The 26,647-nt window shown below is 50.4% G+C and overlaps 1 protein-coding gene across 3 annotated transcripts in view; it reads left to right on the forward strand.

Moving 5' to 3' along the window:
• Positions 1-26,647, forward strand: part of INTS3 (integrator complex subunit 3) — a 77,642-nt gene that overhangs the window by 30,092 nt on the left and 20,903 nt on the right. For 2 of the 3 annotated variants that reach the window (XM_035097924.2, XM_035097926.2), the window contains 14 exons: positions 1,139-1,268; positions 3,511-3,608; positions 4,442-4,633; positions 9,787-9,874; positions 10,936-11,015; positions 12,978-13,069; positions 13,663-13,784; positions 14,852-14,971; positions 15,942-16,071; positions 20,664-20,718; positions 21,860-21,963; positions 22,980-23,024; positions 24,199-24,318; positions 25,697-25,850. In XM_035097924.2, the coding sequence (XP_034953815.1) occupies positions 1,139-1,268; positions 3,511-3,608; positions 4,442-4,633; positions 9,787-9,874; positions 10,936-11,015; positions 12,978-13,069; positions 13,663-13,784; positions 14,852-14,971; positions 15,942-16,071; positions 20,664-20,718; positions 21,860-21,963; positions 22,980-23,024; positions 24,199-24,318; positions 25,697-25,850 (1,530 nt within the window). The remainder of the gene's footprint in view (positions 1-1,138; positions 1,269-3,510; positions 3,609-4,441; positions 4,634-9,786; positions 9,875-10,935; positions 11,016-12,977; positions 13,070-13,662; positions 13,785-14,851; positions 14,972-15,941; positions 16,072-20,663; positions 20,719-21,859; positions 21,964-22,979; positions 23,025-24,198; positions 24,319-25,696; positions 25,851-26,647) is intronic. The other variant, XM_035097925.2, reaches the window with a different exon arrangement.

Here is a 26,647-nt window from a genome sequence, read left to right on the forward strand (position 1 = left end):
TTCCAGCAACATCTGGAGGGGCTGCTGGTTGCCCACCCTCGTTTTTACAACCCTTGCAGAAAAGTCAAGCGGGGAGGAGTAGCTTCATGCTTTGCCGTGGAGTTGTGGGGCAGCTGCAGTAAAGGCCCTGCCATTGGGGAGACCAAGTTATGCTCACATACAGGTGAAACTCGGAAAATTAGAGTATCGTCGAAAAGTGCATTTATTTCAGTAACGCAGCTTAAAAGGTGAAACCAGTATATGAGATAGATGCGTGACACGCAAAGCAAGATATGTCAAGCCTTTATTTGTTGTGATTGTAATTATTTGTCGTTAGGCGGGTCAATTATAAATGGAATGTAATTAATGAAATGTAATAGCGATGCTTATTTTTGTATTATTGTAACTATTTGTTTTACTACTGTGGAATTTCCAAAAGAAAGCATTTGTAAAAATTAAAAGAAAAATAAAAAATAATAAGTTGCATTACTGAAATAAATGCACTTTTCGACGATATTCTAATTTTCCGAGTTTCACCTGTATTGCCTGAAGCACAGCCAGGAATCTGATCTGGCTCTCCAGTGCTGCTGGCAATAGTAGTAGTGTTCATGATTGCACCCCTGTTGCTTTCAGCCATTGAATGCAATTGCACCCCTATTGCTGGCGGCCCTTGAACGTGATCGCACCCCTATTGCTGGAGGCTATGGATCCCGATTACTGTTTGCGATGGTGTTGACAGCCAGAGTTAGAAAAGACGCAACCTTGGCCACTGAGCTTTGAGAAGTCCACCTTTTGAGTCTCCCTCCCAGGTCGTGATCGAGGGTCAGGCTCAGAATTTATAGCTCAGCCTGTTTGTTTGTACAACAGCAATCATTTCTTTTTTTAAATTTATTTTATCTTTTTAATGGGGCAGCCGACCTTGCTTGTCACCCTGCCTCTTCGGAACCTGCTATCTTCAAAGGGGGGGGGCATGACCATCTGCCCGAGGAAAGGCCTTTTCAACCGGCGGGTGGGATGAATCATCCCTTTTTTGGGCTTTTTCCAGGGTTTTAGGAACTGAACGTTCCCCAAAGCGCACATTCTGTCCGTATCCCTGTGCCTGAGAACAATAATGACTCTCCCCCCTCCCCTTCTCCTCTCACTTCCTCCCTACCCCAAGTTTATGGATTGCCTTATGATTGGCCGAGATCTGGTGAGGCTTCTGCAGAACGTTGCTAGGATACCCGAGTTTGAACAGCTCTGGAAGGACATTATCCACAACCCACAGGTGCTGAGCCCCCAGTTCACAGGTAGGTGATGGAAGTTACGGAACGTTATGGACTAGCTCCTTCCAGAGGCTGAGTGCTTTTTAAAAAATTTCCTGTTATTTGTCAACAGTGAGTTGAATCCAATGTCAGTCCTGCTCGTGGTAGTCCCTTTGAAATAGATGAGCGTGACTAGCTCAGGTCCGGTGGGTCTGCTCTTGAGTAGAACGTAGTTGCATCCAACCCGGTGTATCTGTGCCGCCCCGTAACCAAAGTTCTCTGCTGCCCACTGTGCCTTGTTCTGGAAAAGGAGCCCCTTCTAGTTTTGAGGGGTTAGCAAATTTATGTATTTGTTTCACAAAATTTATGTACCGCTTGATTGTAAAGGGGGGGGGGACCAATCCTGAAAGAGGTTTTGAAAAAGAGTAAGGAGGAAGAAGCTTACAGGCAGTGCCACCCCCTGGAGAATCACAGAAATGTAGAGTTGGAAGGGAACAAATATCATCTGGTCCAACCCCACCCCCCTGGCAATGCAGGAATCAAAGCTGAAGGATTCCTGCCTCCAGGATGGAAGCCGGCAGTGAGGCTTAGTGGATTGGCCTCAACTGGGCAGGGGACATACAGTTTTTTGGTCTGACAGATCAGAGTTCGGTGCATCTTTGCTGCACTTCGAAGAGAAGGTTCCTCCACCCGAGAGAGAAGGCAATTTAGGCCGCTCCTCCCTTCCGGCTCTCGTGGCTGTGGAGAACCTCTTAATAAGCGCCCCAAGGGCCGTCAGTTACCTCTAGCAACCATCCGCCCCTGGCTGCCTTTCGGCCTGATTCCAGGCAAATTAAGATGCAAAGCCCTTAGCAGCACTCTCTGAATTGCGCCCCTGGGGGGCTTCTCCGAAGGACCATATTCAAGACAGCTAGAAGGGGTCGGCCCCTGGGAGATCTCATGCTGCGTTCCTCCCGATGGGTAGTTTTTGTTTCTTTCCCCACGGGAAGCCTTTTAACTAAGCAGGTTTTTTTTAAGGGGAGGCAGCCGTCCTTCATCCAAGGAGCTCCTTCCCACATGGCCCTCTGTCGACAAGTGGTATGAATTTAATACCACCAGTTCGGCTTTTATGCAGAACTTCCCCTGCTCTTGACAGCCCTCCCAATGGGGTGGCGGGCCCACGTCAAGTCTTGACCTGGGAGAACCCGGTTTGCAGATTTTGACCCTAACAAGTCAGCTTGGGTCAACTCCCACTGTTTATGTATTGAGCTGGGGGGGGAATGGAGGTGAGCAAAAGACCCTCCTACGAAGGCGAGCGAGGAGAGAGCAATTCATAAAACATTCATGCTGAGGAGGAAGTGGATAGGTTTTTCTTCCTCGTGTTACTGGGATCCATTGGGGTCATCCAAGGAAACCGGTGGAAGATTCAGGACAGACGAAAGGAAGTGTTTCTTTGCATGGGACAAAGTTAAACTGGGATTTGCCGCAGTCTGGCTGGCCGCTGAGGGAACAGGAGGTAGGAGTGGATGAGCCTTTGGCCTGATCCTGTGGAGCATCAATAGGAGTATAGCATCTAGATCAAGGGAAGTAATAGTACCACTGTATTCTGCTCTGGTCAGACCTCACCTGGAATACTGTGTCCAGTTCTGGGCACCACAGTTCAAGAAGGATACTGACAAGCTGGAACGTGTCCAGAGGAGGGCAACCAAAATGGTCAAAGGCCTGGAAACGATGCCTTATGAGGAACAGCTTAGGGAGCTGGGTATGTTTAGCTTGGAGAAGAGAAGATTAAGGGGTGATATGATAGCCATGTTCAAATATATATAAGGATGTCATATGGAAGAGGGTGAAAGGTTGTTTTCTGCTGCTCCAGAGAAGCGGACACGGAGCAATGGAATCAAGTTACAAGAAAGAAGATTCCACCTAAACATTAGGAAGAACTTCCTGACAGTAAGAGCTGTTCGACAGTGGAACTTGCTGCCAAGGAGTGTGGTGGAGTCTCCTTCTTTGGAGGTCTTTAAGTGGAGGCTTGACAGCCATCTATCAGGAATGCTTTGATGGTGTTCCCTGCTTGGCAGGGGGTTGGACTGGATGGCCCTTGTGGTCTCTTCCAACTCTATGATTCTATGAGCTTACGACCTGTGTTCTGGGACTGATCCTTGTGTGTAAAGATGCGTCCCTCACTGTACGAGACACCTGCTGATTTAGTAGCTTTTGTGGCTAGCAGGCTTACGTGTACTGTAAATCTTATTTTCCTTTTCTTTCTCTCTCCCTCCCCCCCTCCCCCTTCTTGCCTTCCCCAATGCAGGCGTTTTGCAACTCTTGCAGTCTCGGACTTCGCGCAAGTTCCTGGCTTGCCGCCTCACGCCCGACATGGAGACCAAGCTGCTCTTCATGACCTCCCGGGTAACACCTTTTGTTGTTGTTGATTGCACTTTTGGGTATACAAGCCTCCCAAAACAGTTTACAGCAACCCATTCTTATTAATTTTTAACACATAACAGAGCAGGGGAAGATCTCAAAAGGGCACCGTAGCACTCACGGGTGCCACTGTGTCAACCCCTGGCCTTATGTGGTTGCCACATATTCCATCTCCTCTCCCCCCCCCCTTCCCATCTTCACCCCTAAGTGAGTTCATCCAGCTTGATGCTGATAGGACAGCCACTACAGGGGAATATAGCTCAGTTCCGGAGCACCTCCTTTGCAAGCAGAGAGTCTCAGATTCAAATCCCTGGCACCTGTGGTTAAAAGGGGATCAGGTAGCAGGCGAGGTGGAAGCCAGTCAGAGTAGACAAATAGTAGGCTAAATGGACTAATGGTCTGAGTCAGTATATGGCAGCTTCCTAAAGGCTGCTAATATCTGCTTCCCCATCTACAGACACCAAAGGCAGTTCTGCTGTCGCGTTCACACCGACCAACCAAAAACGGTTGTTTCTACGCACTGCAGAGAATACTGTACACAAACAGGGCCGGACATACGCTGTGATTCCATGGGAGGCTGCAAAATTGCATTTCCCAATAGGCTGTGTGTGCAGTTCCCCCCCCCCAAAAAAAATTCAAATTCAAACTTTTGTGCAAGTTTCTAGCCCTCATGGCTGGGAACTATTCATGGAATCATGTGGGTTATGCCTGGTGAAAAACCAGGAAACGTAAAAGGATGCCTAAAATAAGAGTTCAGGCGTTGATGGGCCAATGGCCTGGCACCTTCTGACCTCCCTCTCTCCCTCTTCTCCCTCCAGGTGCGCTTTGGCCAGCAGAAGCGCTACCAAGATTGGTTTCAGCGGCAGTACCTCTCCACCCCAGACAGCCAGTCCCTGCGCTGCGACCTCATCCGCTACATCTGCGGAGTGGTCCACCCGTCCAATGAGGTGCTGAGCTCCGACATCCTCCCTCGCTGGGCCATCATTGGCTGGCTGCTCACCACCTGCACGGTAAGGCGGCTCACTGGGACAAGAGCACAGGCAACACCGGAGGGTTTCCTCCTCCCAGGTTTTGCAGGCAGAGCTCCATCGAACCGGAAGAGCTGCGTGTTTGTGAACATTCTGTAGCACCCAGAGAGCACCTGTCGGCTGCCTTGCTGTCCCCAGCATCCTGTTCCCACAGTGGAGACCCAGGTAGCCCCAGTGGGAAACCTTCAAGCCACCAACCTAGATGTCTCTGAAAGAAGATTAGACAAATTTGTGGAGGGAAGGGCTATTGATGACTATTGACTATGCTCTGCCTCCACAGTTGGAGACAACAGCACTTCTGAATACCAGTTGCTGGAAACCACAGGTGGAAAGAGCTGCTCTTAAGCTTGAATCTTACTTGCATGTTTCCCGTTGTGCTATCCGGTTGGCCACTGTGAGAACAGGATGCTGGACTAGATGGGCCCTTTTTGGCCTGATTCTGCAAGGCTGGGTTGCCCCAGCCACTCTGGGCGACTTCCAACACATATAAAAACAGAATAAAACACCAAACATTAAATACTTCCCAATACAGAGCTGCCTTCAGATGTCTTCTAAAAGTTGTGTAGTTATTTATTTCCTGGACATCTGATGGGAGGGTGTTCCACAGGGCGGGCGCCACCACTGAGAAGGCCCTCTGCCTGGTTTCCTGTAACCTCACTTCTCGCAGTGAGGGAACCGCCAGAAGGTCCTCAGAGTCCTTCTGAATGATGGGGGTATACCTTCAGGTATACAGGGCCGGGGCCATTGATAGCCTTAACAATGGCAAGAATAAACCTAGCGCTACTCAGAGTAGACCCATTGAAATTAATGGACCTGCTTAGCTTAGGCCTATTAAATTTAATGCATCTACTCTGATTAAAATGTGATTAGCTACAATCCAACACCATTATTTTTTTCTAAAATAGCATACATTACTCAGACACCAACGACTCATAGCTTTTCTTCCTCAAGGCGCTCTGGCCATGATTCCCCAGGAAACGTTTCTGGATCCTGCTACTCATTTCTGTAATCACCCTGTTCTTTTAAAATGAGGTCTGCGTTTGGGAAGCCAAGAACAACACTGTCGAGACCAGCTGCTGCAAAAAAAAAATTGTGGCGATAATAATCGCAGCAATAATAGATTTCCAAGAAATTCAAGAGCGGGTATTTTTAGCTCTCCAAATCCAACCGGTGTTATTTATTTGCTTTAACGCAGTAGAGGTGTCTGACCTGGGCCTAACACCTTACAAGGGCTGCATTGATACCTGCGATGGTGTCCAGCTGCAAATGCATCTCTGCCCTCACCTGAACGAGCCAGTTTCCATTCAGGGTGCACCAGGAAAGCCCTCCTAGGTCAGGCCAGAGGCCCATCTAGTCCAGCGTCCTGTTCTCACCGCAGCAAGCTAAGTGCCCAAATGCAATATTTTCCTGTTAACTAAGTGCTGTGGACCCCCCCCCCCTACTTTTGAAAATGTTGGTATCTCTGCGGTAGTTTTCGTTACGTCAATGGTGCCACCGGACCAACATGTGCCAGAGCAAAACCGGGACATGTGTCCTCTGGGCCTTGCTCCCGCGCAAGTCACGTGACCCGCCCGAGAGCACAGTGTATTTTGGGGTGCCACGATCTCGCATGTTTTTGGAGAGCCCCCCCCCAAAAAAAAACAGAATGTCCCAGATAGTTGATGGGTGTGTGTTGCCCCTGTGATCTGCGGACCACCAGTTTGGAACCACTGCCCCTAACAGGAAGCTCACCAGCGGGAGCCGAATGCAAGGGTGGTTTCCCGCAACCGGCATTCATGGCCACACCACTGCCTCTGGCAGTGGAGGTAGAAGATAGCCATCGTGGCCTGTAGCCATTGATAGCATCACCTTCCATGAAGCCGTCCAAGTTGATAGCCATTGCCGCCTCCTGTGGGCGAGGGGGTGGGGGAGACGTCGTCATCACCTGGCTCTGCCGGTGGCAGATCTGTTGTCCACCCCCCTCGCTTGCTCTCTCACACGCACACATTAACATTCCCAGCCCCTCTGACTCTGCCGCTTAATTGACACTGGCTTCCCAGCTAATTAAGGTCTGCAGCCTGGCTTGACTCGCCGACAACGCAGACGGCATTTCATTTGCCTGATGGTTATTGGAAGGGATCGAGACGAGGCAGCTAACAAACAAAGGGAATTAAAAGCTGGGGCTCTGGAACGGCCTCTCTAAACAAGTTTGGCAGGGCGCTGCTTCTAAGGGAGAGGCAAAGGCCGCCCAGAGTGGCATGGCACGACCCAGTCAGATAATAAAATTATTATTATTATTATAAAGGCTTTTCCCCCCTGGAACCCCCCTTTAGAGCTGTGGGGGGGTTCGTAGAAAGAAGGGAAGGGTCTTGTTTTCCCTGCATAAGGCATTTCCTCATTTCCTTAACTGGAGGCTCAATATCCTTAATAAACTGCCTCTCTCCCAGGGAAATCAGCGGGTGGGTTTCCTGCTATGTTTATGAGCAGGTTGCCATTTCTGAGGCTTTGAAATAACGCCCCCCCCTCTTCCAAATCAAATCAAATTGGCCGCCGACTCTGGCTGCAGCCTCTTGACCTCAGCCACTCACTCGAGTCACTTGATGACAATTTAGCCACAGAAACGGAACACCCTCCGCTGTTGAGGAGCCCTGGAACAGTGCCCCTCTGCTCTAGATTGCCATCACAGACCGTTTGAGCAGAGTGCACTTTTGACAGCCCCACTGCAGGAGAGCTTGCCGATATTCCCACTTCGCAGATCTGGAACACAAAGCCGAGAAGTCGCAGGCACTAGTTTACGGCTGCCCAGCATGCCTGGAGCCGAGCAAGGATTTAATCTCCAGGCCCCCGTTCCCTCGGAAGTCAAGTGGTCAAGCCACTGAGCTGCCTGGGAGGGGCTCCATGGCTCCATCTGTGGGGTGTTTCATTAACAATTGGGGACCAGAAAGCCACAAGGGTTGGCTAACTTCTCATGTCCCCAGCTGATCTCTGAGGTCAAGTCATTGTTATTGGCCCCATACACGGCTCAGATCCGCTTTGTGCTTAGTATTGTGGGCCTACTTTGATGAAACTCCCTTCTAGCTTAGGTCAGGCAGGTCCCCTCTCTCTGTTGAACTTCTGACACCTTGGTACTTGAGTAAACTGCTTGGAAACCATTGTGGTTAAGTGGTATATCAGTTGTTTAAATAAAAATAAATGGATTTAGTCACCAGGCAGAGATGTGCTGGGTTTTGAATCTTTCCAACCCTTACAGGCCTCACTCCTGTCCCGGTTTCATGGATTCCTTGATTCCTGCCAGCTCTGGGTTTTGTGTTGAAACCAGCCCAGTTTGGTGAAGAGTAGATTTTTTTTCTTGGAAACAAAAGACTCAGAATAGCCACCTTTCTCAGTGCTGTTTGGAGGTGTGTGTGTCCGTGTGTCCTCTCCTCCAACTCTTATTCATTCCTGTGTTGTTTATTTTACTTCTTTTATTTGGACGCTTCCCACCATCCATTGATCCTCTGAGTGGCTTAACAAAACTTCAAGTAAAACGTATGAGAAATAAATTAGAACAATACCATCCCTAGAAATAGCCACATTTTAAAAAATGAGGAAAAATCGACAGCACAAGCAATGCGGGATCCAGGATCTGTCTGAGATCATGTGAACATATGTGTGTGATGTCATGATGCCACCGTGCCTGACGCGATGACATCATCAGACGTCGCCTAATGCATTCCCTTGAGCGTTGAGTCAGACACAGTGTCCTCGCTGAGGGCATTTTAAATAAGTAAAGCTCTTTTCCAACATTGCTGGAAAGGAGAGGTGGGTGTTTTGGCACCACTCATGAAAACTATTAAGCTAAGCCCTTTAAACATTTTTTATTTTCACAAACTCTGAACGTAACTCCGGTGTGGTATCCTGAGGCCCAGGCTTTGCCGTCTTGGTGGCTGCTCTCAAGGCAACTGGAGCTTAGCCCAGCTGGCAATTGGAGAAGGGTGAATAAGCGGCTGCACATCCTTGTTCTGCAGCAATCCCAAAACAGGCAGCAGCATCGTTTAATCCTGAAACAGAAGCAAGCCCTGTGGGATGTGTGGAAATGTTGTCCCTGGCTCTCTAATAACTAACCATAAAGCTGGCAAAAATGCATCTAAGTTATGCTGGAAATGTAAGGATAGAGAGGGTACCTTTTACCATATGCGGTGGCCATTAAAGGACTTCTGGGAAATGATATATAATGTTTAAGATAACATTTACTAAAAAAACCAGAAGCCTTTTTACTAGGCTTAACAGTTGAAGAAATACCAAGAGACCTAAAAAGACTGTTTATGTGTGCGACAACAGCTGCAAGAATGTTGTTAGCCCAGATGTGGAAGGAAGAGAAGGTCCCCACAAAAGGAAGAGTGGATTACCAAAATGATGGAGTATGCCGAAATGGCAAAGATGACAAAAAATTTAATCAAGAATGGGGAGATTTTGGAAAATACCTTAAAAACCACTCTAGTTACTTAGAAACATTAGCAGGATTGATATAACATTTATGAAGTACCAGTAAAATGAACTAAAGTAGTAAAAAAGGAGATGAAATAGACTGGACAGTGGTACCTTGGTTTACGAACATACTGTTCCGGAAGTCCATTCTTAAACCAGAGCATTCTTAAACCAAGGCGTGCTTTCCCATAGCAGCAGGGGACTCGATTTACAAATGGAACACACTCAACAGGAAGCAGAACATGTTCTGCTTCCAAGGCAAAGTTCACAAACCAAAACACCTACTTCTGGGTTTGCAGCATTCTTAATCCACGTTGTTCATAAAGTAAGCTATTCTTAAACTAAAGTACCACTGTATATGCAAGAAAAGAGGGTAAAATATGGAAACCAGCGGGGGGCAGGAGGAAGTCCGAGGGGCTTGTATAATCCCAGTCCTGTATATATGAAAAATGTTTGGAGTGTATGGAAATAATGTTAATATACAAAACTGAAGGGGGAACAAAAGAACTAACCATCTAGCTCTGCAGCCTCTCTCGGCTGCCCATTGGGGGGCGGGAATTTAATCTCTGGGACCCATGAATGCTCCCTCAAGCCCTCCACGCTGTGCAGCTGATCTGGCAGGCTCAGACGAAACAGGTGTCACAAGGTTCCAATTTGTCTCCATAATCTCTCTTTTCCTCCCCTTCCAGTCCAACGTTGCTGCTTCCAACGCCAAGCTGGCCTTGTTCTACGACTGGCTATTCTTCAACCCCGAGAAGGATAGCATCATGAACATTGGTACGGAGAAGCCCCTCCCTCCCTCCCTTCCTTGGGGTTGGCTGTGTCCCTTCTCCTTCTCACACAACTAGGTTCCTGCCTCTTTCCAGCCCAATCTAGAACAGAAAGGTTGTTGCAAGGGATGCGTAGCAAATGCTGTCACCTTATCTTAATTATCATTATCATCATCATTAAAAAAGCTGTTGTTGTTGTTGTTGTTGTTGTTGTTATTTTATTAGGTATTTGTCTGTTTCTCCGCAGAAAGCCACCCAAAACAACTTAGAAAGCCAAACATGACCCCTGTCCCATCTGCACTGTACATTTCAAGCGCTATGTTAACAACCGTGACTCCCTCCCGCTGTAAAGAATCCTGGGAATTGTAGTTTAAGGGTGCTGAGAGTTGGTAGCAGACATGCACCCCGTTCCTCTACAGTTCCCAGAGTTGCCTGAGAAGAGGGTTTGATTGTTAAGCCGCTCTGGGAATTGTAGCTCTGGGAAGGGCATATACTGTACTTTTCTGTGTATAAGATGAGCCCCCCCCCCATTAAAATAACGTTCAAAAATTGAGGTCATCTTATACATTTATACATGGGTAGTTCAGAGTAGGGACGGGTGATTGGTTGCTGCTGTGAGTAGGAAATTGTCAGTGGTGGTTTTTCTAGTGATGGGTGGCTGCGATTGGCTGTTGTTGCGGCAATTGGGCGGGTGATTGGCGGCTGCTGGCGGCGAGCGGGCAGACATTTTTTGGCTTCTTCTACGTGTGCTAGTCGCAGCATTGGCCAGGCGGGTGAGCGATCTCCCCGCCCCCCCCAAAAGCTCAACACCTCTGAGCAATCTCCCCACATTTTCTTAATTTTGAGGTCCCCCCCCCAATACGGAAAAACACTGAAAAATACGATACTTGTTTATCTAGTTCACTATTTTCATTCCATGTTGAAACTGATTATGTTTACCCTGTGCCCTAAATATTGACATGAGCAAAGCCCTTTGTGCTTCTAATACAGGCAGCGTTGTTCAGAAAATAATCAAGCCTTTATATTTGACTCCTCAAATGTAACGCTGGCTGTTCTTTTCCTTTGCAGAGCCTGCCATCTTAGTCATGCACCATTCCATGAAACCCCACCCGGCCATCACTGCCACCCTGCTGGACTTCATGTGTCGGGTAAGCCTTCACCCACCCCACCCCAGGACATCTGACGGTAGTCAAGGCGATGTCTGGTCCACCCTTGGCCCCATTTCAAAGTCAGATCCCTAGCATAGCTGCCAAGTCTCCTGTTTTCCGCGGGAAACCCCCAGAATTTAATCCGTTTCCCACTGGTCTCCCGAATTGAAAAAAATCCCGGAAATCCCCTGGATTTCCTACCTGCCAGGGAGGCTCCATTTTGGGTGCTGGCGCCGCACGATTTCCGGTGCCCAGACATGTGTAGCGCGGCACTGGAAGTTGCTTCTATGCATGTCTGGAAATTTGTAGAAGCGACTTCCGGTGCCGCTCTGCCCATGCCTGGGCACCGGAAATCGGGTAGAGCGGCACCGGAAGTTGCTTCTACGCATGCCCGGAAGTTGCGTAGAAGCGACTTCCGGTGCTGCGCCGATGCTGATCCTGCTTGGCAGCTATGATCCCTAGTAAAGCGGTGACCTCCTGATTGGACTACATTTCCCATCAGCCCCAGCCAGCATGGCGAATGGTCAGGGATGATGGGAGTTGTAGACCAGCAACACCTGGCGGGTCCCGGGTCCCCCATTAAAGCACCCACACAGCCCAATGCGTCTCCATTATATATTTTCTCTTTTGCCGATGACGCTTCTCTTCTATCCTATCCTAATATGTGTTCATCCCGGAGACTGAGGTCGAGCTCTGAGGGCCTTCTGCCGGTTCTCTCACTGCAATAAGCGAAGTTACAGGGGACCAGGCAGAGGGCCTTCTCAGTAGTGGCACCTGCCCTGTGGAACGCCCTCCCATCAGATGCCAAGGACTTTGAGAAGACATCTGAAGGCAGCCAGATGGGTGGCATATAAATTTATTGTTCTTGCTATTCTGTCCATCTGACTGGGTTGCCCCAGCCACTCTGGGCAGCTTCCAACAGAATATAAAAAGCGCAGCAAAACATCAGACATTAAAAGCTTCCCAATAGAGGACCGCCTTCAGATGTCTTCTAAAAGTCAGATACAGTGGTGCCTCACTAGACGAATTTAATTCATTCCACGGGTCAATTCGTATAACGAAAAATTCATCTAGCGAATCCCATAGGAATGTATTGAATTTATTTATTTTTTTGCCCATAGGAATGCATTAATTGAATTTCAATGCATTCCTATGGGAAACCGCAATTTGCTAGACAAATTTTTTCACAAAACGAATTCGTCTTGCGAGGCAGCCTCCGCTCGAAAAATCTCTTCGTTAAGCGAAAAATTTGTCTTACAGGGCATTCGTCTAGTGAGGCACCACTGTAGTTGTTTATTTTCTTGACATCTGATGGGAGGGCGTTCCACAGGGTGGGCGCCACTACCAAGAAGGCCCTCTGCCTGGTTCCCTGTATCTTTGCTTCTCGCAGTGAGGGAACCGCCAGAAGGCCCTTGGAGCTGGAGCTCATGGGGGTGGAGACGCTCCTTCAGGTATACAGGGCTGTTGAGGGCTTTAAAGGTCAGCACCAACACTCTGAATTGCACTCAGAAACGTACTGGGAGCCAATGTAGGCCTTTCAGGACCCGTGTTATATGGTCCCAGCGGCTGCTCTCAGTCACCAGTCTTTGGCCTTTGGGATTTGTGTTGCCTTTGTGACACCACTTCCGTCGTCCATGATTCTATGTGCAATCTTTGCTTTGCTTAATTGTTTTAATCAATGTCTGCTAGCCATGATAGCTGGGCTCTGCCTCCACGGTCAGAGGGAACAATGCTCTTGAAATTCCAGCCGCTGGAAATCTAAGGAGGGGAGAGTTGCTCTTCCGCTCAGGTCCTGCATGAGGGTTTCTCATCTGGTTGGCCATTGTGAGAACAGGATGCTGGGCTGGTTGGGCCCCTGGCCTGGACTCTTCATACGTTCTTTACTGGGGAGCTTGTAAGAATTCTCGTAAGTAAAATGAAATTTCTCTGTCCTTTCTCTCCCCCGACCCTCCTTCTTTTCAGATCATTCCTAATTTTTACCCCGCGCTGGAGGCCCACGTGCGGCAAGGAGTCTTCAACTCCCTCACCCACATTGTGGAGAAGCGAGTCTTAGCGTAAGGAGACAGCCAACTTTCCTAGCTGTTGGCGCTGGCATGAGCCCCCTGCCTCCCCCCAGTCCTCAAGCCACCAGTTCCCTCCAGAGGCAGAGAATAATAATAATAATAATAATAATAATAATAATAATAATAATAATAATTTGTTATTTACACCCCACCCATCTGGCTGGGTTTCCCCAGCCACTCTGGGCGGCTTCCAAACGAATATTAAAAACAATACAGCATCAAACATTGAAAACTTCCATAAACAGGGCCGCCTTTAGTTGTCTTTTAAAAGTAAAATAGTTGCTTATTGCCTTGACATCTGCTTGAAGGGCATTCCACAGGCCGGGAGCCACTATCGAGAAGGCCCTCTGCCTGGTTCCTTGTAACTTGACTTCTCACAACGAGGGAACTGCCAGAAGGCCCTTGGCGCTGGACCTCAGTGTCCGGGCTGGACGATGGGGGTGGAGACGCTCTTTCAGGTTTACAGGACTGAGGCCGTTATCCACCCTGATTCCTGGGCTCCTTTGGGTAGAAAGGTGGGATATGAACATAATAAATAAAGGGTTGCATATTTCTTTACCACTATCACTCTCTGCTTTTTGCAGGCACCTGGCTCCTCTTTTTGACAACCCAAAGCTGGATAAAGAACTCCGGGCCATGCTGAGAGAGAAATTTCCAGAGTTCTGCAGTTCCCCGTCGCCTCCCGTCGAAGGTAGAATGGAGGCAGGTGGGTGGAGGGGGTGGGATTATACGACACCTTCAGGGCTCCCTCAGCATAGCCTATCAGCCCCCTAAGGAATTACTAAGAAAGGCAGTCCGTCAGGGACCCAGAACCCGATTGCCAACAGCCGGCATGGGCAGTGTCTGGGGGGATGATGGGAGTCGTAGTCCAGCAACATCCGGAAGGCGTTGAGTTCCCCGGCCAATCAGGGATCACGTATTAGATGTCGTGGCTGAAAGTTCCGAGCAGGAGCTATGCAGCTCTGTTGGAGCAAAAGCATGTTGCACTAACTCATAGTTTGTTTTAAAACTGTGGCTTAACTATCAACATGTCTTCCACCTCACTTGTGGTCTTGTGGTGAGCCCAGAGCAGTAGCCCAGGAATAAGCCAAGAACAAACCTCAGTTTATTTCTGGCTAACAGCTTCCTTATTTGGCCATCGCAAATCAACCACGTTCCGGATTCACACGACATTATGAGCCATTTAATGCTGGGTCGTGCTGCTTACAACGCCATGGGTGCAAGGAAAAGCCGTCTAGGGGTGGCCCATTCCTGTTGAAGGGTAAAACCACCTGCCAAACAGCTGAGAGTTGGGGGGGCGGCTTAAGGACAGAACCAATAGATTCGTGGCACCTGTTCTTTGCGGCCTAGGGTCCCTGTTTCATTTGATGCACAATCTTGGAGGGCTGCTGCCAGCCAGAGTAGACAGCACTGGACTAGGTGGAGCAGTGGTGTGGCTCAGGATTGGGCAAGTGCCTCTGAAGATTGCATTGAAGTCGGGGCTGTGAGGAGGGCAGCTTTCCACAGGAGAAGCTTACTTATACCGGGTCTGGCGTTTGGTCCATCTACCTCATACTGTCTACACTGACCGGCAGCAGCTCTCCAGGAATTCGGGCGGGATAATTCCTAGTCCTTCCTGGAGATGTCAGGGATTGAACCCGGGACCTGTGTGCAAAGCAGACTCTCTACCACTAAACTACAGCCTTGCAGCATGGAGCAGGATGAAACAGCTTCTGGGAAGCCAGCATTCCTTGTCCCGCTCCCAGCCACTTCTCTTTGCGTTCCTCCTTGCAGTGAAAATTGAGGAGCCGGTTTCCATGGAAATGGAAAATCACATGTCCGACAAAGATGACAGTTGCTACGACAACGCAGAGGCTGCCTTCAGCGACGACGAAGAGGACTTGAACAGCAAAGGTGAGGAGGTATTCCGCAAAAGTTTCTCTGCGTCCCCACAACTTTCTTGCTCCCCGGGACAGAGTTGTGTGGTCCATGTGGAAAGGTTCTTGCACATGCAACAGGGCCGTGAGAGGAGGAGCCGCCATGCACAGTCTTGTTTTTCAAGGATTCCGTTTCCAGCCAACTGTGGCCCTGGGCCAATGCAATATCAGCAGCTACAATGGTTTCTGCAAACTATACTTTGGGTCTCATCCTAAATGTTGATTAAATCCCTGGCTTAAGATTCCAAACCACGCCTGTTCCCCAGCAGGCATGTTTAAGGCAGAGAGAGGGGAAAGGAAGCTGTATCTCAACCATGGTTTGCTCGGCGCAACTCAACCATGGTTAACACAAACCAGGGCGTAGGCCAAAGCCACTTGAAAGCATGGCTTTTGTCCACTCCTTAACCCCGGTTTAGATGTTCAGAAAGAAACACAAAGCCATGGCTAAAGAGGACAAACCCGGTTGAGCGGTTCGCTCACTCGCCTTTTGCGCTGGCCTGCCTGGTGACTACGGTTTCTGAGAGGTCTGTCGTGCCCTTCAAATCCGGCCCCACATATGTGGGGAGGGGTTGTGGTACCAGCAAGAGCTGAAGTCCAAGATCTAAGCCCAAAACATTGCGGGTGTCTGGCTTCCTTTTGAATGTGTTCTCCCGCTGTCCCACTGACAGAATCAGGGCATTCCTTGTTTGGGGTTCGACTCCTTGAATATGCAGGGAGGCAGGATAAGTGCATCAGAAAAGTCTGGCTGTGGGATTGGGCCAAACACTTACCTGGTACAGCATCCTGTTCTCACGGGGGCCAACCAGATGCCTTGGGGAATCCCGGAAGCAAATCTCTCTGCGGAATCCACCTTTCTGATTAAGCGAGGCTTAACATTTCTCGTGTGTGTGCATTTCTGTGGCCTCGTTGTCTCTGAACCCGGCTTGGCGTTCCTCCCTTCCTCGCAGGGAAAAAGCGGGAGTTCCGGTTCCACCCGATCAAAGAAGCCGTCGTAGAAGAACCAGTGGACATCACCCCTTTCCTGGACCAGTTGGACGAGACCCTCAAGGACAAAGTCCTCGTGCTGCAGAAGGGGAGGTAAGTACAGAGCATGTGGTTACGTAGAGCAGAGTTGCGGGGAGACACCCAAAAACAGAAGGCGAGTCTGCTGGATCCGGCCAGCAGCCCATCCAGCCCAGCACCCAGCTGTTGCCAACCAGATCTCTCAATGGGAAGCCCACCTGTGTTTCCCAGCGACTGGTATCTGTGCCCCCACCTCCCCAGATGCAGCTGAACTTCAACTCCCAGCATCCAGCAGAGGCCGCGGTCAGAGGTGATGACGGGTGTTGAGGTCCCTTTCCCAGGTCTAGGGCTTTTTCTCTTAACTCACCAATCAGCTTATTTTGAGAGCGTGTGACTTGCCCGAGCGAGCATTTGGTGACAAAACATGAATTTTTGAAGCCTAAACTGCAGTGCCTATCTGTCCCTCCCTGTTCCTTTTGAAGCTTATCCCCCTCCTTGCATAGGAAGACCACCGAACATTCCCCCCCCACCCCAAGCTTCCTTCCTTCCTGCCCTCTCCATCATTTTGTGCAGGAACAAGCCTTCTCCAGCCGGGCCTCCTTTCTAGCCTTGGCGTGACTTCCCAGTCACCAGTCATGGAATCACAGAATTGTAGAGTTGAAAAGGACCCCAAGGGTCATCTAGTCCAACCCCCTGCAATGCAGGAATCTATGCTAGAGCATCCATGACAGATGGCCATCCAGCCTCTGCTTATAAAAACCTCCAAGGAAGGAGAGTCCGCCACCTCCCGAGGGAGTCCGTGCCCCTGTCAAACAGCTTACTTGTCAGTCCTGGGCGTGTTTTATTGCTGTTTGTTTCCGTGACTCCCATAGCATTAGTCAGTGTTAAAGGCAGGCTCTCTGTGTCAGCCCTTTCCTTCCCTGCCCTCGCGACAACCCTGCGGAGTTGGCTGCTCGGGGAAGCAGCTTTCCCAAGACCACCAAGGCAGAGTATGTATGTGTGTGTGTGTGTGTGTGTCTGTCTGTCTGTCTGTCTGTCTGTCTGTCTGTCTGTCTGTCTGTCTGTCTGTCTGTCTGTCTGTCTTGTCTAATCACCTCAGCCAGGTTTGCCTTCCCTCTCCTCACAAGACCTGGGACCTCCCAGCTCTCCTTCCTGGAATGCCATTCGTAGCTATTGCTCAAGAAGAATGAGCGCAGAATCAGTCCTCCCTCTTTTTGGAACCGGGCGGCGCACAGCTGGGATTTTGGAGCAGGAGGCTTTTGGCCCTGCACTCCCCATTAATTTTGCATGTCATGACTAAGTGCATTTAATAGGTTTGTTTTCCGCAGAGTCTGCAGGATGCATATTTGTGTTTTTTTGCGTCCCCCCCCCTTTCTTTATGGCTGGGTGGGAGGAGGGAGACCCGTGGCAAAGGGGCGGGGCAGGGGGGCGGGGAGAGACTTGGCTGCTTGCAGGGAGAAGCTGGTCCAGATCCCTGCCATTTACCAATCTCTCCGTGCTGCTGTGTGCTTCCCGTAGAGCTAATTTCACTCCACAGAATTTTTGTGATAGCAAAACTCCCCTGCCCCTCCGGGGGTCTCTGGTTTGAGAGTCCCGTTGCTTGACTGCTGGTCTTGATTAGAGTTAGACCCATTGCAAATGAGCCTTCAAGTGAACACAGCGAGGTCCCATGGAATCCAGTGTGTCTGCTTTTAAGCCCGGCTCCCACCCATTGCACTTATGCCCTTGCTTGGTTCAACAACCAAGGCACAAAGGGCAGTCGGCAAAGCCAGTGGAGAAAAAGAGGGGGGAAACACAGCAGAAGCCGTCCGACTTCTGAGGTGCGTTCGAGAACGGAAGCAATTACTTCCGGGTTTTTGGTGTTCAAGTTCCGAAATGTTCGGGTTCCGAGACGCTCGAAAACTGCGGTACCACTGTATATCGTTGTACGCTGCACTGATATTTTTATTGTTGTTTGTTTTAAAGTAATCATTTTATTATGACTTTTTTTTGTATGGGATCAGGTTAGTAGGCACATCTGTTTTGTGGTTTTCTTCAGCTTGTAAACCGCCTTGTGAACAGCAATATAGAAAGGTAGCATGCAAATAAAAAGTGAAATGAAACGAAATCTAAGAATAGGATGAAAGAAGGACAAATCCTTCCCTAACCCCCACTGAAAAAATGAACACCACAGCAGATTCACACAAAGCTATGATCCAGCCAAATGCCAGGGGGAAACAGGAATGTCTGAGCCGGGCACCCAAAGCCCTGTAATGATGTTGCCAGGCATATTTCCTTGCAGGGAGGGAGACCCGTGGCAAAGGGGCGGGGCGGGGGGGCGGGGAGAGACTTGGCTGCTTGCAGGGAGAAGCTGGTCCAGATCCCTGCCATTTACCAATCTCTCCGTGCTGCTGTGTGCTTCCCGTAGAGCTAATTTCACTCCACAGAATTTTTGTGATAGCAAAACTCCCCTGCCCCTCCGGGGGTCTCTGGTTTGAGAGTCCCGTTGCTTGACTGCTGGTCTTGATTAGAGTTAGACCCATTGCAAATGAGCCTTCAAGTGAACACAGCGAGGTCCCATGGAATCCAGTGTGTCTGCTTTTAAGCCCGGCTCCCACCCATTGCACTTATGCCCTTGCTTTTTAGCCGAAACTGATTGCAATTAAAATCCACATTAAGGTACAATATAATTAGTCCTCTGTCCGTCTCTGTGTGGCAAGTGGGATAGTTTCTCCTGGCCCCTGGCACTGCTGGTGATGCAGTCTATCTTCGAGGTTCTCGGCTTTCGTATTAAAAAATAAATTATAAGTGTTGCATCCTTTATGGGAGCACAGAGGAGCTTTGAAAGTGTATGGGCAACTTCCTGTGTATGAGATCACCTTGCTCACACGCTCCCGAGGCTACCCTCGCAGGGGCAATTGCTGGAAACTTTACTGTTTAATGCTCCCTGCAAGGAAATATGCCTGGCAACATCATTACAGGGCTTTGGGTGCCCGGCTCAGACATTCCTGTTTCCCCCTGGCATTTGGCTGGATCATAGCTTTGTGTGAATCTGCTGTGGTGTTCATTTTTTCAGTGGGGGTTAGGGAAGGATTTGTCCTTCTTTCATCCTATTCTTAGATTTCGTTTCATTTCACTTTTTATTTGCATGCTACCTTTCAATATTGCTGTTCACAAGGCGGTTTACAAGCTGAAGAAAACCACAAAACAGATGTGCCTACTAACCTGATCCCATACAAAAAAAAAGTCATAATAAAATGATTACTTTAAAACAAACAACAATAAAAATATCAGTGCAGCGTACAACGATATACAGTGGTACCGCAGTTTTCGAGCGTCTCGGAACCCGAACATTTCGGAACCTGAACACCAAAAACCCGGAAGTAATTGCTTCCGTTCTCGAACGCACCTCGGAAGTCGGACGGCTTCTGCTGTGTTTCCCCCCTCTTTTTCTCCACTGGCTTTGCCGACTGCCCTTTGTGCCTTGGTTGTTGAACGTTTCAAAAGTCAAACGGTCTTCTGGAACGGATTACATTCGACAACCGAGGCACCACTGTATGGACATCATTTTAATGAGTACAAATGTGTATTATACTTAGATGAGTGTTTACAGCGGGGGTGGACGACCTCAGACCCAGGGCCCAGATGCGGCCCTCAAAGCCGCTCTGCCAGGCCCCCGGGACTCTCCCCACACCATCCTCTCTGGCTGATGTGGAAGAAGAGCACACTAGCTGTTAGGTGGCAGGCCTCAGCAAATCCCTTCTGTGCCTCCAGCTTGCGAGGCGACCCTCCCAAAATCCCAAACAGGACGTCCTCTCCGAGCTCTGGTGAGGGTCTACTTGCGAGCCAGGAGGATTCTCCAGGGTGCTTCGCATTTCCGGGATCCGCTTCTGGGTTCCCGGCAGTGCGCAATCACACGCAGAAGTGGCACCGTAAATGGGGAGCCGCTTGTATTCGGAAGCATCGCTGCCTTTGGCACCTGCAACTGCGACAGAGAAGGATGTGCAGGACAGGCTCTGGTCTTGGTGAAATCTAAGCAGTGGTTTGTTTCTCGATCCAAGCCCCTTCCTGCCCATGTTTCATACCTAGCGTTTTGGTCCAAAATAGTTGGGAGGCGCCTGCCAGCGATTGGGGCCAAGGCTGCTGGCGACGAGACCTCCACTTGCTCCCAACCGTGTCTCTCATTGACGATGGGCCTCCAAACCGGAGCCAGTAACAACTTGGATAGCTTATAAAGGAGGATTAGGAAAACTCATGGAGGATCAGGCTACGAATGGCTTCTAGCCGTTGCAGCTGCCTTTCCCCTCCCTTCCCTATCAGCTCCTGAGAACCACAAGCGGGGAGAGCACTCCTGTTGCACTCCCAGGTCCTGCTTCCCGCCTGGCCTCTGCGAGAACAGGGTGCTGGACTAGACGGGCCTGTGGCCTGATCCAGCAGCCAGGCTTTTCTCGTGCCCAGGTTATTAGATCTTATTTTGGTGAAAGATGTCCAGCCTGTCCTGGACTATTAAAAGCTGGGCAGCTTTCTGTATCGGTTTTGCTGGGTGTTGCTTTCGCTGATTGAAGATGCTCTCAGTGTGCTCCGAGCTTGCTTGGCGTACAAAGAGCCAGTGTTTTCCCCTCCCTCCCTTGCTGTCTCTCGCCCTCTCTCCTTTAACTTGGACTTCCTCTTGTTTTCTCGGCCTGCAGCGACACAGAAGCTCAGTGTGAGGTCATGCAGGAAATCGTGGACCAAGTCCTGGAGGTAATAGCACCCCTCCTCTCGGAAAGTGCCACAAGGAGGCAGGGAGAACATTGGATGGGGGTGGCGGGGTTACTCCTGGAGGGACCCACATAGGGAGTGACAAACGCTAGCTGGGTGCCCTTAATAAGGCCGATCCACTGGGATCACTAGTTCAGCTCAGGAATTGCCAGGGGAGGTTCGTGGCGGCCACACTGCAGTGAAGTTTTCTCTCTGCCCTGCATCGCCAGTCACACAGCACATTTAAAGCTCTGTGATACCACTTTAAATAGGCGAGGCTTCCCCGGCAAAGAATCCTGGGAGCTGTAGTTCATTAAGGGTGCTGAAAATTGCTAGGAGACCACCTTGTTCCTCTCCCAGAACTACAATTCCCAGAGTTCCCTGGGAAGAGGGATTGACTGTTAAGCCATGCTGGGAACTGCAGCTCTGTGAGGGGGATAGGGATCTCCTAACAACTCGTAACAAGCAACAGATCCCGGGATTCTTGGCGGGGAAGGATCCCGACTGTTGAGAGTGGTATGGCACTTTAAATGTCTGGCCTGACTTGGTGTAAACGCCATGCATTTAAAGCCCATTTATGCCCCCTCCCCAGAATATCCTGGGATACTGTACTTTGTTAAGGGTGCAAGGAATGGGAGCTCAGGGAGGGGTGAGTTCCCAGGATCCTTTGCAGGGGGAATGGGTGTACTCAGTCTCTAAATTAGCAGGTGGGGACTGGTTGCTTTTCTAAAGTGTGCCTGCAACATTTTCTAATGGCACCCCAAACCCATCTACCCTGAGCGCCGGCAGCAAAACGGCTCCTCATCCCAATATTGGGCTAGGCTTTTATTGACACCTGACTGCTGCCGCCGCCATCCCCTACCCAGTCTGGACAGGGCATCACAGTTGGGGACGATCAGGGCCGGCCCTACGGCCAGGGTGGGTGGCGCAGGGCGCCAGGCGCCTGCCGGCCAGGGGTGACACTGCGCACTGCGCCCACCCGCGCAGCTCCGCCCACCCGCCGCGCTGGGAAACGGGGCAGGGCGGGGGCGCAGGAGGGATCCGTCGCACCACGGCGCCAGGGCGCCAAATATACTTAAGACGGCCCTGGGGACGATGGCCTGTTGCCAAACTTTGCATCGTTCTGTTTTCCTCTTCCTCACAGGAGGATTTCGACCAGGAGCAGCTGTCGGTTCTCGCTTCCTGCTTACAGGAGCTCTTCAAAGTTCACTTCCGGGGAGAGGTCCTGCCGGAAGAAATCACAGAAGAGTAAGTGGTTTGGGGAAAGTGGAGGGGGGCAGTTTTATGTTCTTCGGTTGTTCTAGCTGGTCCTTCTGTTCTGCAAGCATGCGGAGGAATTCCTGAGGGTCCCAGCCCAGGCATGGACCAAATTGCACCTGAGGAATTCTCATTGTGGGGTACCTGGCTGGCCACTGTGAGAACAGGATGCAGGACTAGGTGGGCCCCTGGCCTGATCCAGCAGCTGAGATTTTTTTACGTTCTCATGAGTAACAGTGAGGGATAGCTCTGGCCAGGGCCGGCTCTAAGGCAAGCCTGGGTGGCGCAGGGCACTGGGCCGCTAGGGGGGCGCTGCGCGGCTGCGCCCGCCAGACAGCCGTGGTGAGAAACGGGGGGGGGGGCGGCGGAGCAATCAGTGCACCACGGCGCCGGGTGCCCGATATGCTTAAGACGGCCTGGCTCTGGCCTTCACATTCTGCCTATGGACACCATTAAGGTACAAGAAAGAAAATGAAAATGAAATATAAAGGGGGGGAGGGGAGGGGAGAAAAAAAGGTGACAAGGCTTCTGATTCTCTTGTCTATCAGCTAAATATACCTGTTCAAAGTATTCACTCAACTTGACAGTCAACTTGTTCTGTTTTCTACAAACCAATATTTTTTCACTCTTCAAATCCAGTTATTACAAGTTCATTTTCTCTTTCACACAAAATGTCCGTAAGACGTTTCCAATCCTTAATAAATCTCCGGAATGATTTTTCTCTGATTAAACACGTTAACTTTGCCATCTCAGCCAAGTCCAATAATTTTATCATTCCTCTGTAGTCGGTAGGGCTGTATCTTTCCATTTTTATATATGTAACAGCCTCGCCGCTCTAATCATATATTGAAATAATATTCCATAATTCTTCTTATGGAGTGGAGACTTGAACCCTGGTCTCCCCCTGGTCCTAGTCTGATGCTCTAACCACTACACCACACTGGCTGTGGTTGACCTGGCGTGCCCATTTCCCCTGACACACACACTCCCTCTCTATTTCCCTGCAGGTCTCTAGAGGAATCCGTGGGGAAGCCACTTTACCTAATATTTAGGTGAGTCTCATTCTTTCTGTACTCTCCATTCTGATTTCGAAGCCACTGAGCCCAAGATGGGGGACTAGACAGGCCTTTGGTCTAATCCTGCAGCCAAGCTCTTCTTTAGTTCTCATGTCCCTCGATTCCAATTGCCGAAGGGCAGGGAGCAGAAAAGAGCTGCTTCCTTCGCGGCCTCTTCATCTGGTTGGTTGCTGTGGGAGTCGCGGGTGGATCAGGTGTTGACCTTTGATCTGACCAGCAGGGGGCTCTTCAAAAGTCCCTTTGACCAGATACAGGTGGGCTTCCAAGACTGGGGGAGTCCGGGTTCCAGAACACCCCTCACACCCCTTTTTAATAATAATAAAAACAAACCAGAGTTTTCTCCCAACTTCTTGTGGTCGTGATCTCAAAAAAGCAAGAGTACCATGGCTAGCTGTTCTTCAAGAGTACTATGGCTAGCTGTCCATCAAGAGTACCATGGCCAGCTGTCCATCAAGAGTACCATGGCTAGCTGTCCTTCAAGAGTACCATGGCTAGCTGTCCTTCAAGAGTACCATGGCTTGTTGTCCTTCAAGAGTACCATGGCCAGCTGTCCATCGAGAGTACCATGGCTTGTTGTCCTTCAAGAGTACCATGGCCAGCTGTCCATCGAGAGTACCATGGCTTGCTCTTCTTCAAGAGTACTATGGCTAGCTGTTATTCAAGAGTACCATGGCTTGCTGTTCTTCAAGAGTACATGGCTTGCTGTTCTTCAAGAGTACATGGCTTGCTGTTCTTCAAGAGTACCATGGCTTGCTGTTTTTCTTACTAGCTGCTGTCAAGCGACAACTATGGGAGAGAAAGCCCAGTCAGCAGAGCTGCTGGAGCAGTCCTGCTTCCCTTCTCTCCCACTGCTGCAACCTGGTGGAGAGAGCAGCCCCCGATGGAGCATGGCTGTAGCACACTGTAGCTGTTTTCTGTTGTAAGGGCCCTGAGTGCGAAAGTGCAAGGTGTGAAACCTCCCAGATAGTTGTGCCCAGTGCTTAAGGCACAAAATGGCACATCCCTTCGGAATCTCAGCCTGGACTGTAAAAGCACAACACACACACACACACACACACAGAGAGAGAGAGAGAGAGAGAGAGAGAGGTTGTGGGGTTGTCTTTGAACCTAACCCAGTACAGCTTCAGCCTCCCTTCCTGTCCCCTTCCAGGAACCTCTGCCAGATGCAGGAGGATAACAGCAGCTTCTCCGTGCTCCTGGATCTGTTGTCAGAGCTCTACCAGAAGCAGCCCAAGATCGGTTACCACCTTCTCTACTACCTAAAAGCCAGGTGAGATGGCAAACAATCAGCGAGCCTGGGGGCGGGGGGGGGGGCAAGAGGGAAGTCTTGGGAAACTTCTTAAGTCAGGGATGGGGGACCTTGTATGTAAATGCGCAGCACACCCGTTTCCACACATGCACACCCCTCCGTCATCCATCCAGGATAGCAAGAGGCATTATTCCAGACTGGCGCCAAACAGAGAGAGGGGAATGGCTTGGGGAGAGTTCCGAGGGCCGGACAGAGTGGCCTGGAGGGCCGCATTCAACCTCATCTAGTGAGATCGTGGCTGGGACTGGCAGTGGGGAGGAAACCTCACTTCTCACCGCTTTCCACTGTGCGCCATCACATCCACACACCATGCGTTTCGAGGGCGTGGCTTCCCCCACCCCCAAAAAAACTTGGGAACTGTAGTTCACCCCTCACAGAGCAACAGTTCTCAGTGCTAGCGAACTACGGTTCCCAGGATTCCTTGCAGGGGGGCGGTGTGTGCTTTAATACATGGTGTGGACGTGACATTTCCCTTTGGCCTATCATATCACAATCCCTGGGCAAAGCCCATACAGCACACATGGGGTGAACTTCCAACCCTCTCTAGATGCTGCTGAACCTCCAGCCGCCCAGCAACTACGGCTGGCGGCCCAGGGATGATGGTTGTGATGTATTCCAGCAATGTAAAAAGGTAAAGGTAAAGGGACCCCTGACCATTAGGTCCAGTCGTGACCGACTCTGGGGTTGTGCGCTCATCTCGCATTATTGGCCGAGGGAGCCGGCGTACAGCTTCTGGGTCATGTGGCCAGCATGACAAAGCTGCTTCTGGCAAACCAGAGCAGCACATGGAAACGCCGTTTACCTTCCCGCTATAGCGGTTCCTATTTATCTACTTGCATTTTGACGTGCTTTCGAACTGCTAGGTTGGCAGGAGCTGGGACCAAGCAACGGGAGCTCACCCCGTCACAGGGATTTGAACCGCCGACCTTCTGATCAGCAAGCCCTAGGCTCAGTGGTTTAACCACAGCGCCACCTGGGTCCCTCTCCATTCCAGCAATGTACAAAAGGCCAAAGGCTGTTCCCCACCTGCAGCATGAGGCATCCCTGAACGATACCTAGACGGCGTCGTTCTGCCGCTTTGGGAGCAAGGGAGAAGATAGTTGGGGTGGAGAGTTCAGAGAGGACCAGAAGCTCGGCAGGCAGCTCGGGATCAAGGCTTTGGGGCCATCAAGGCGCAAATTTGGCACAACGGGAGAAGGGCAAATTGCAGCACCATGAAAACCAGCTAGAGCTCTCGCATCTCAGGCACGTGCTCCCAGTGGAACGGCTTCTGCTCCTTTGCTTGCTCACTTGGCTCTTTCCCTTCCGTTTTCTTTTTTTTAAAAAAACAACATTTCAGCAAAGCAGCAGCCGGGAAGATGAACCTCTACGAGTCCTTTGCCCAGGCCACGCAGCTGGGCGACCTGCACACCTGCCTGATGATGGACATGAAGGCTTGCCAGGAGGACGACGTCCGGCTCCTCTGCTTCCTCACTCCTTCCATATACACTGAGGTGAGACCCAGGGGGAGAGGGGGCAAAGGCTGCCCTATCTCTGCACCCCTTCTTAAAACTCAGACTAGACCAGGCACCCCCAAACTGTGGCCCTCCAGATGTTTTGGCCTACAACTCCCGTGATCCTTAGCTAACAGGTCCAGTGGTCATGGATGATGGGAATTGTAGTCCAAAACATCTGGAGGGCCGAAGTTTGGGGATGCCTGGACTAGACTCTGCTCTGCTACCCCGTCATCTCACTGGTTGTGCAGCAGGGGGGAAAAGCGAGCTTCCTATCACAGATGGGGAACATGGATGCGGCCAGTTTGGCAACATTCTGCCCCAGGAGCAAGGAGAACCTGTGGCCCTCCAGCTGTTCCTGGACTCCATGTCCCATCCCTGACTGTGCTGGTTGGGGCTTATGGGAGATGGAGTCTCAACAAGGGGCCACGGTCTCCCCATCCCTTCTTTGCGCCTCTGTAAGTGCATTTAATACGTGATCCCTGATTGGCTTGGACAGGTCTAGGAAGATGGTGAACCTGTGGCCCTCCAGATGCTTCTGGACTCCCATCTCCCATCATCCATGACCATGCTGGTTGGGGCTGATGGGAATTGGAGTCTCAGTAACAGCTAGAGAGGGCCATGGTCTCCCCATCGCTGCTTTGCACTGTAAGTGAATTTAACATGGAATCCCTGATTGGCTGGTACAGGTGTCTAGGAGAGGGTGGAGAACCTGTGGGCTCCCAACTCTCATCATCCCTGACCATTGGCAGCGCTGGTTTCTGGGACTGATGGGAGTTGGAGTCCGACAGCATCTG

This window comes from Zootoca vivipara, chromosome 17 (assembly GCF_963506605.1).
Source record: "Zootoca vivipara chromosome 17, rZooViv1.1, whole genome shotgun sequence".
Taxonomy (NCBI): Eukaryota; Metazoa; Chordata; class Lepidosauria; order Squamata; family Lacertidae; genus Zootoca; species Zootoca vivipara.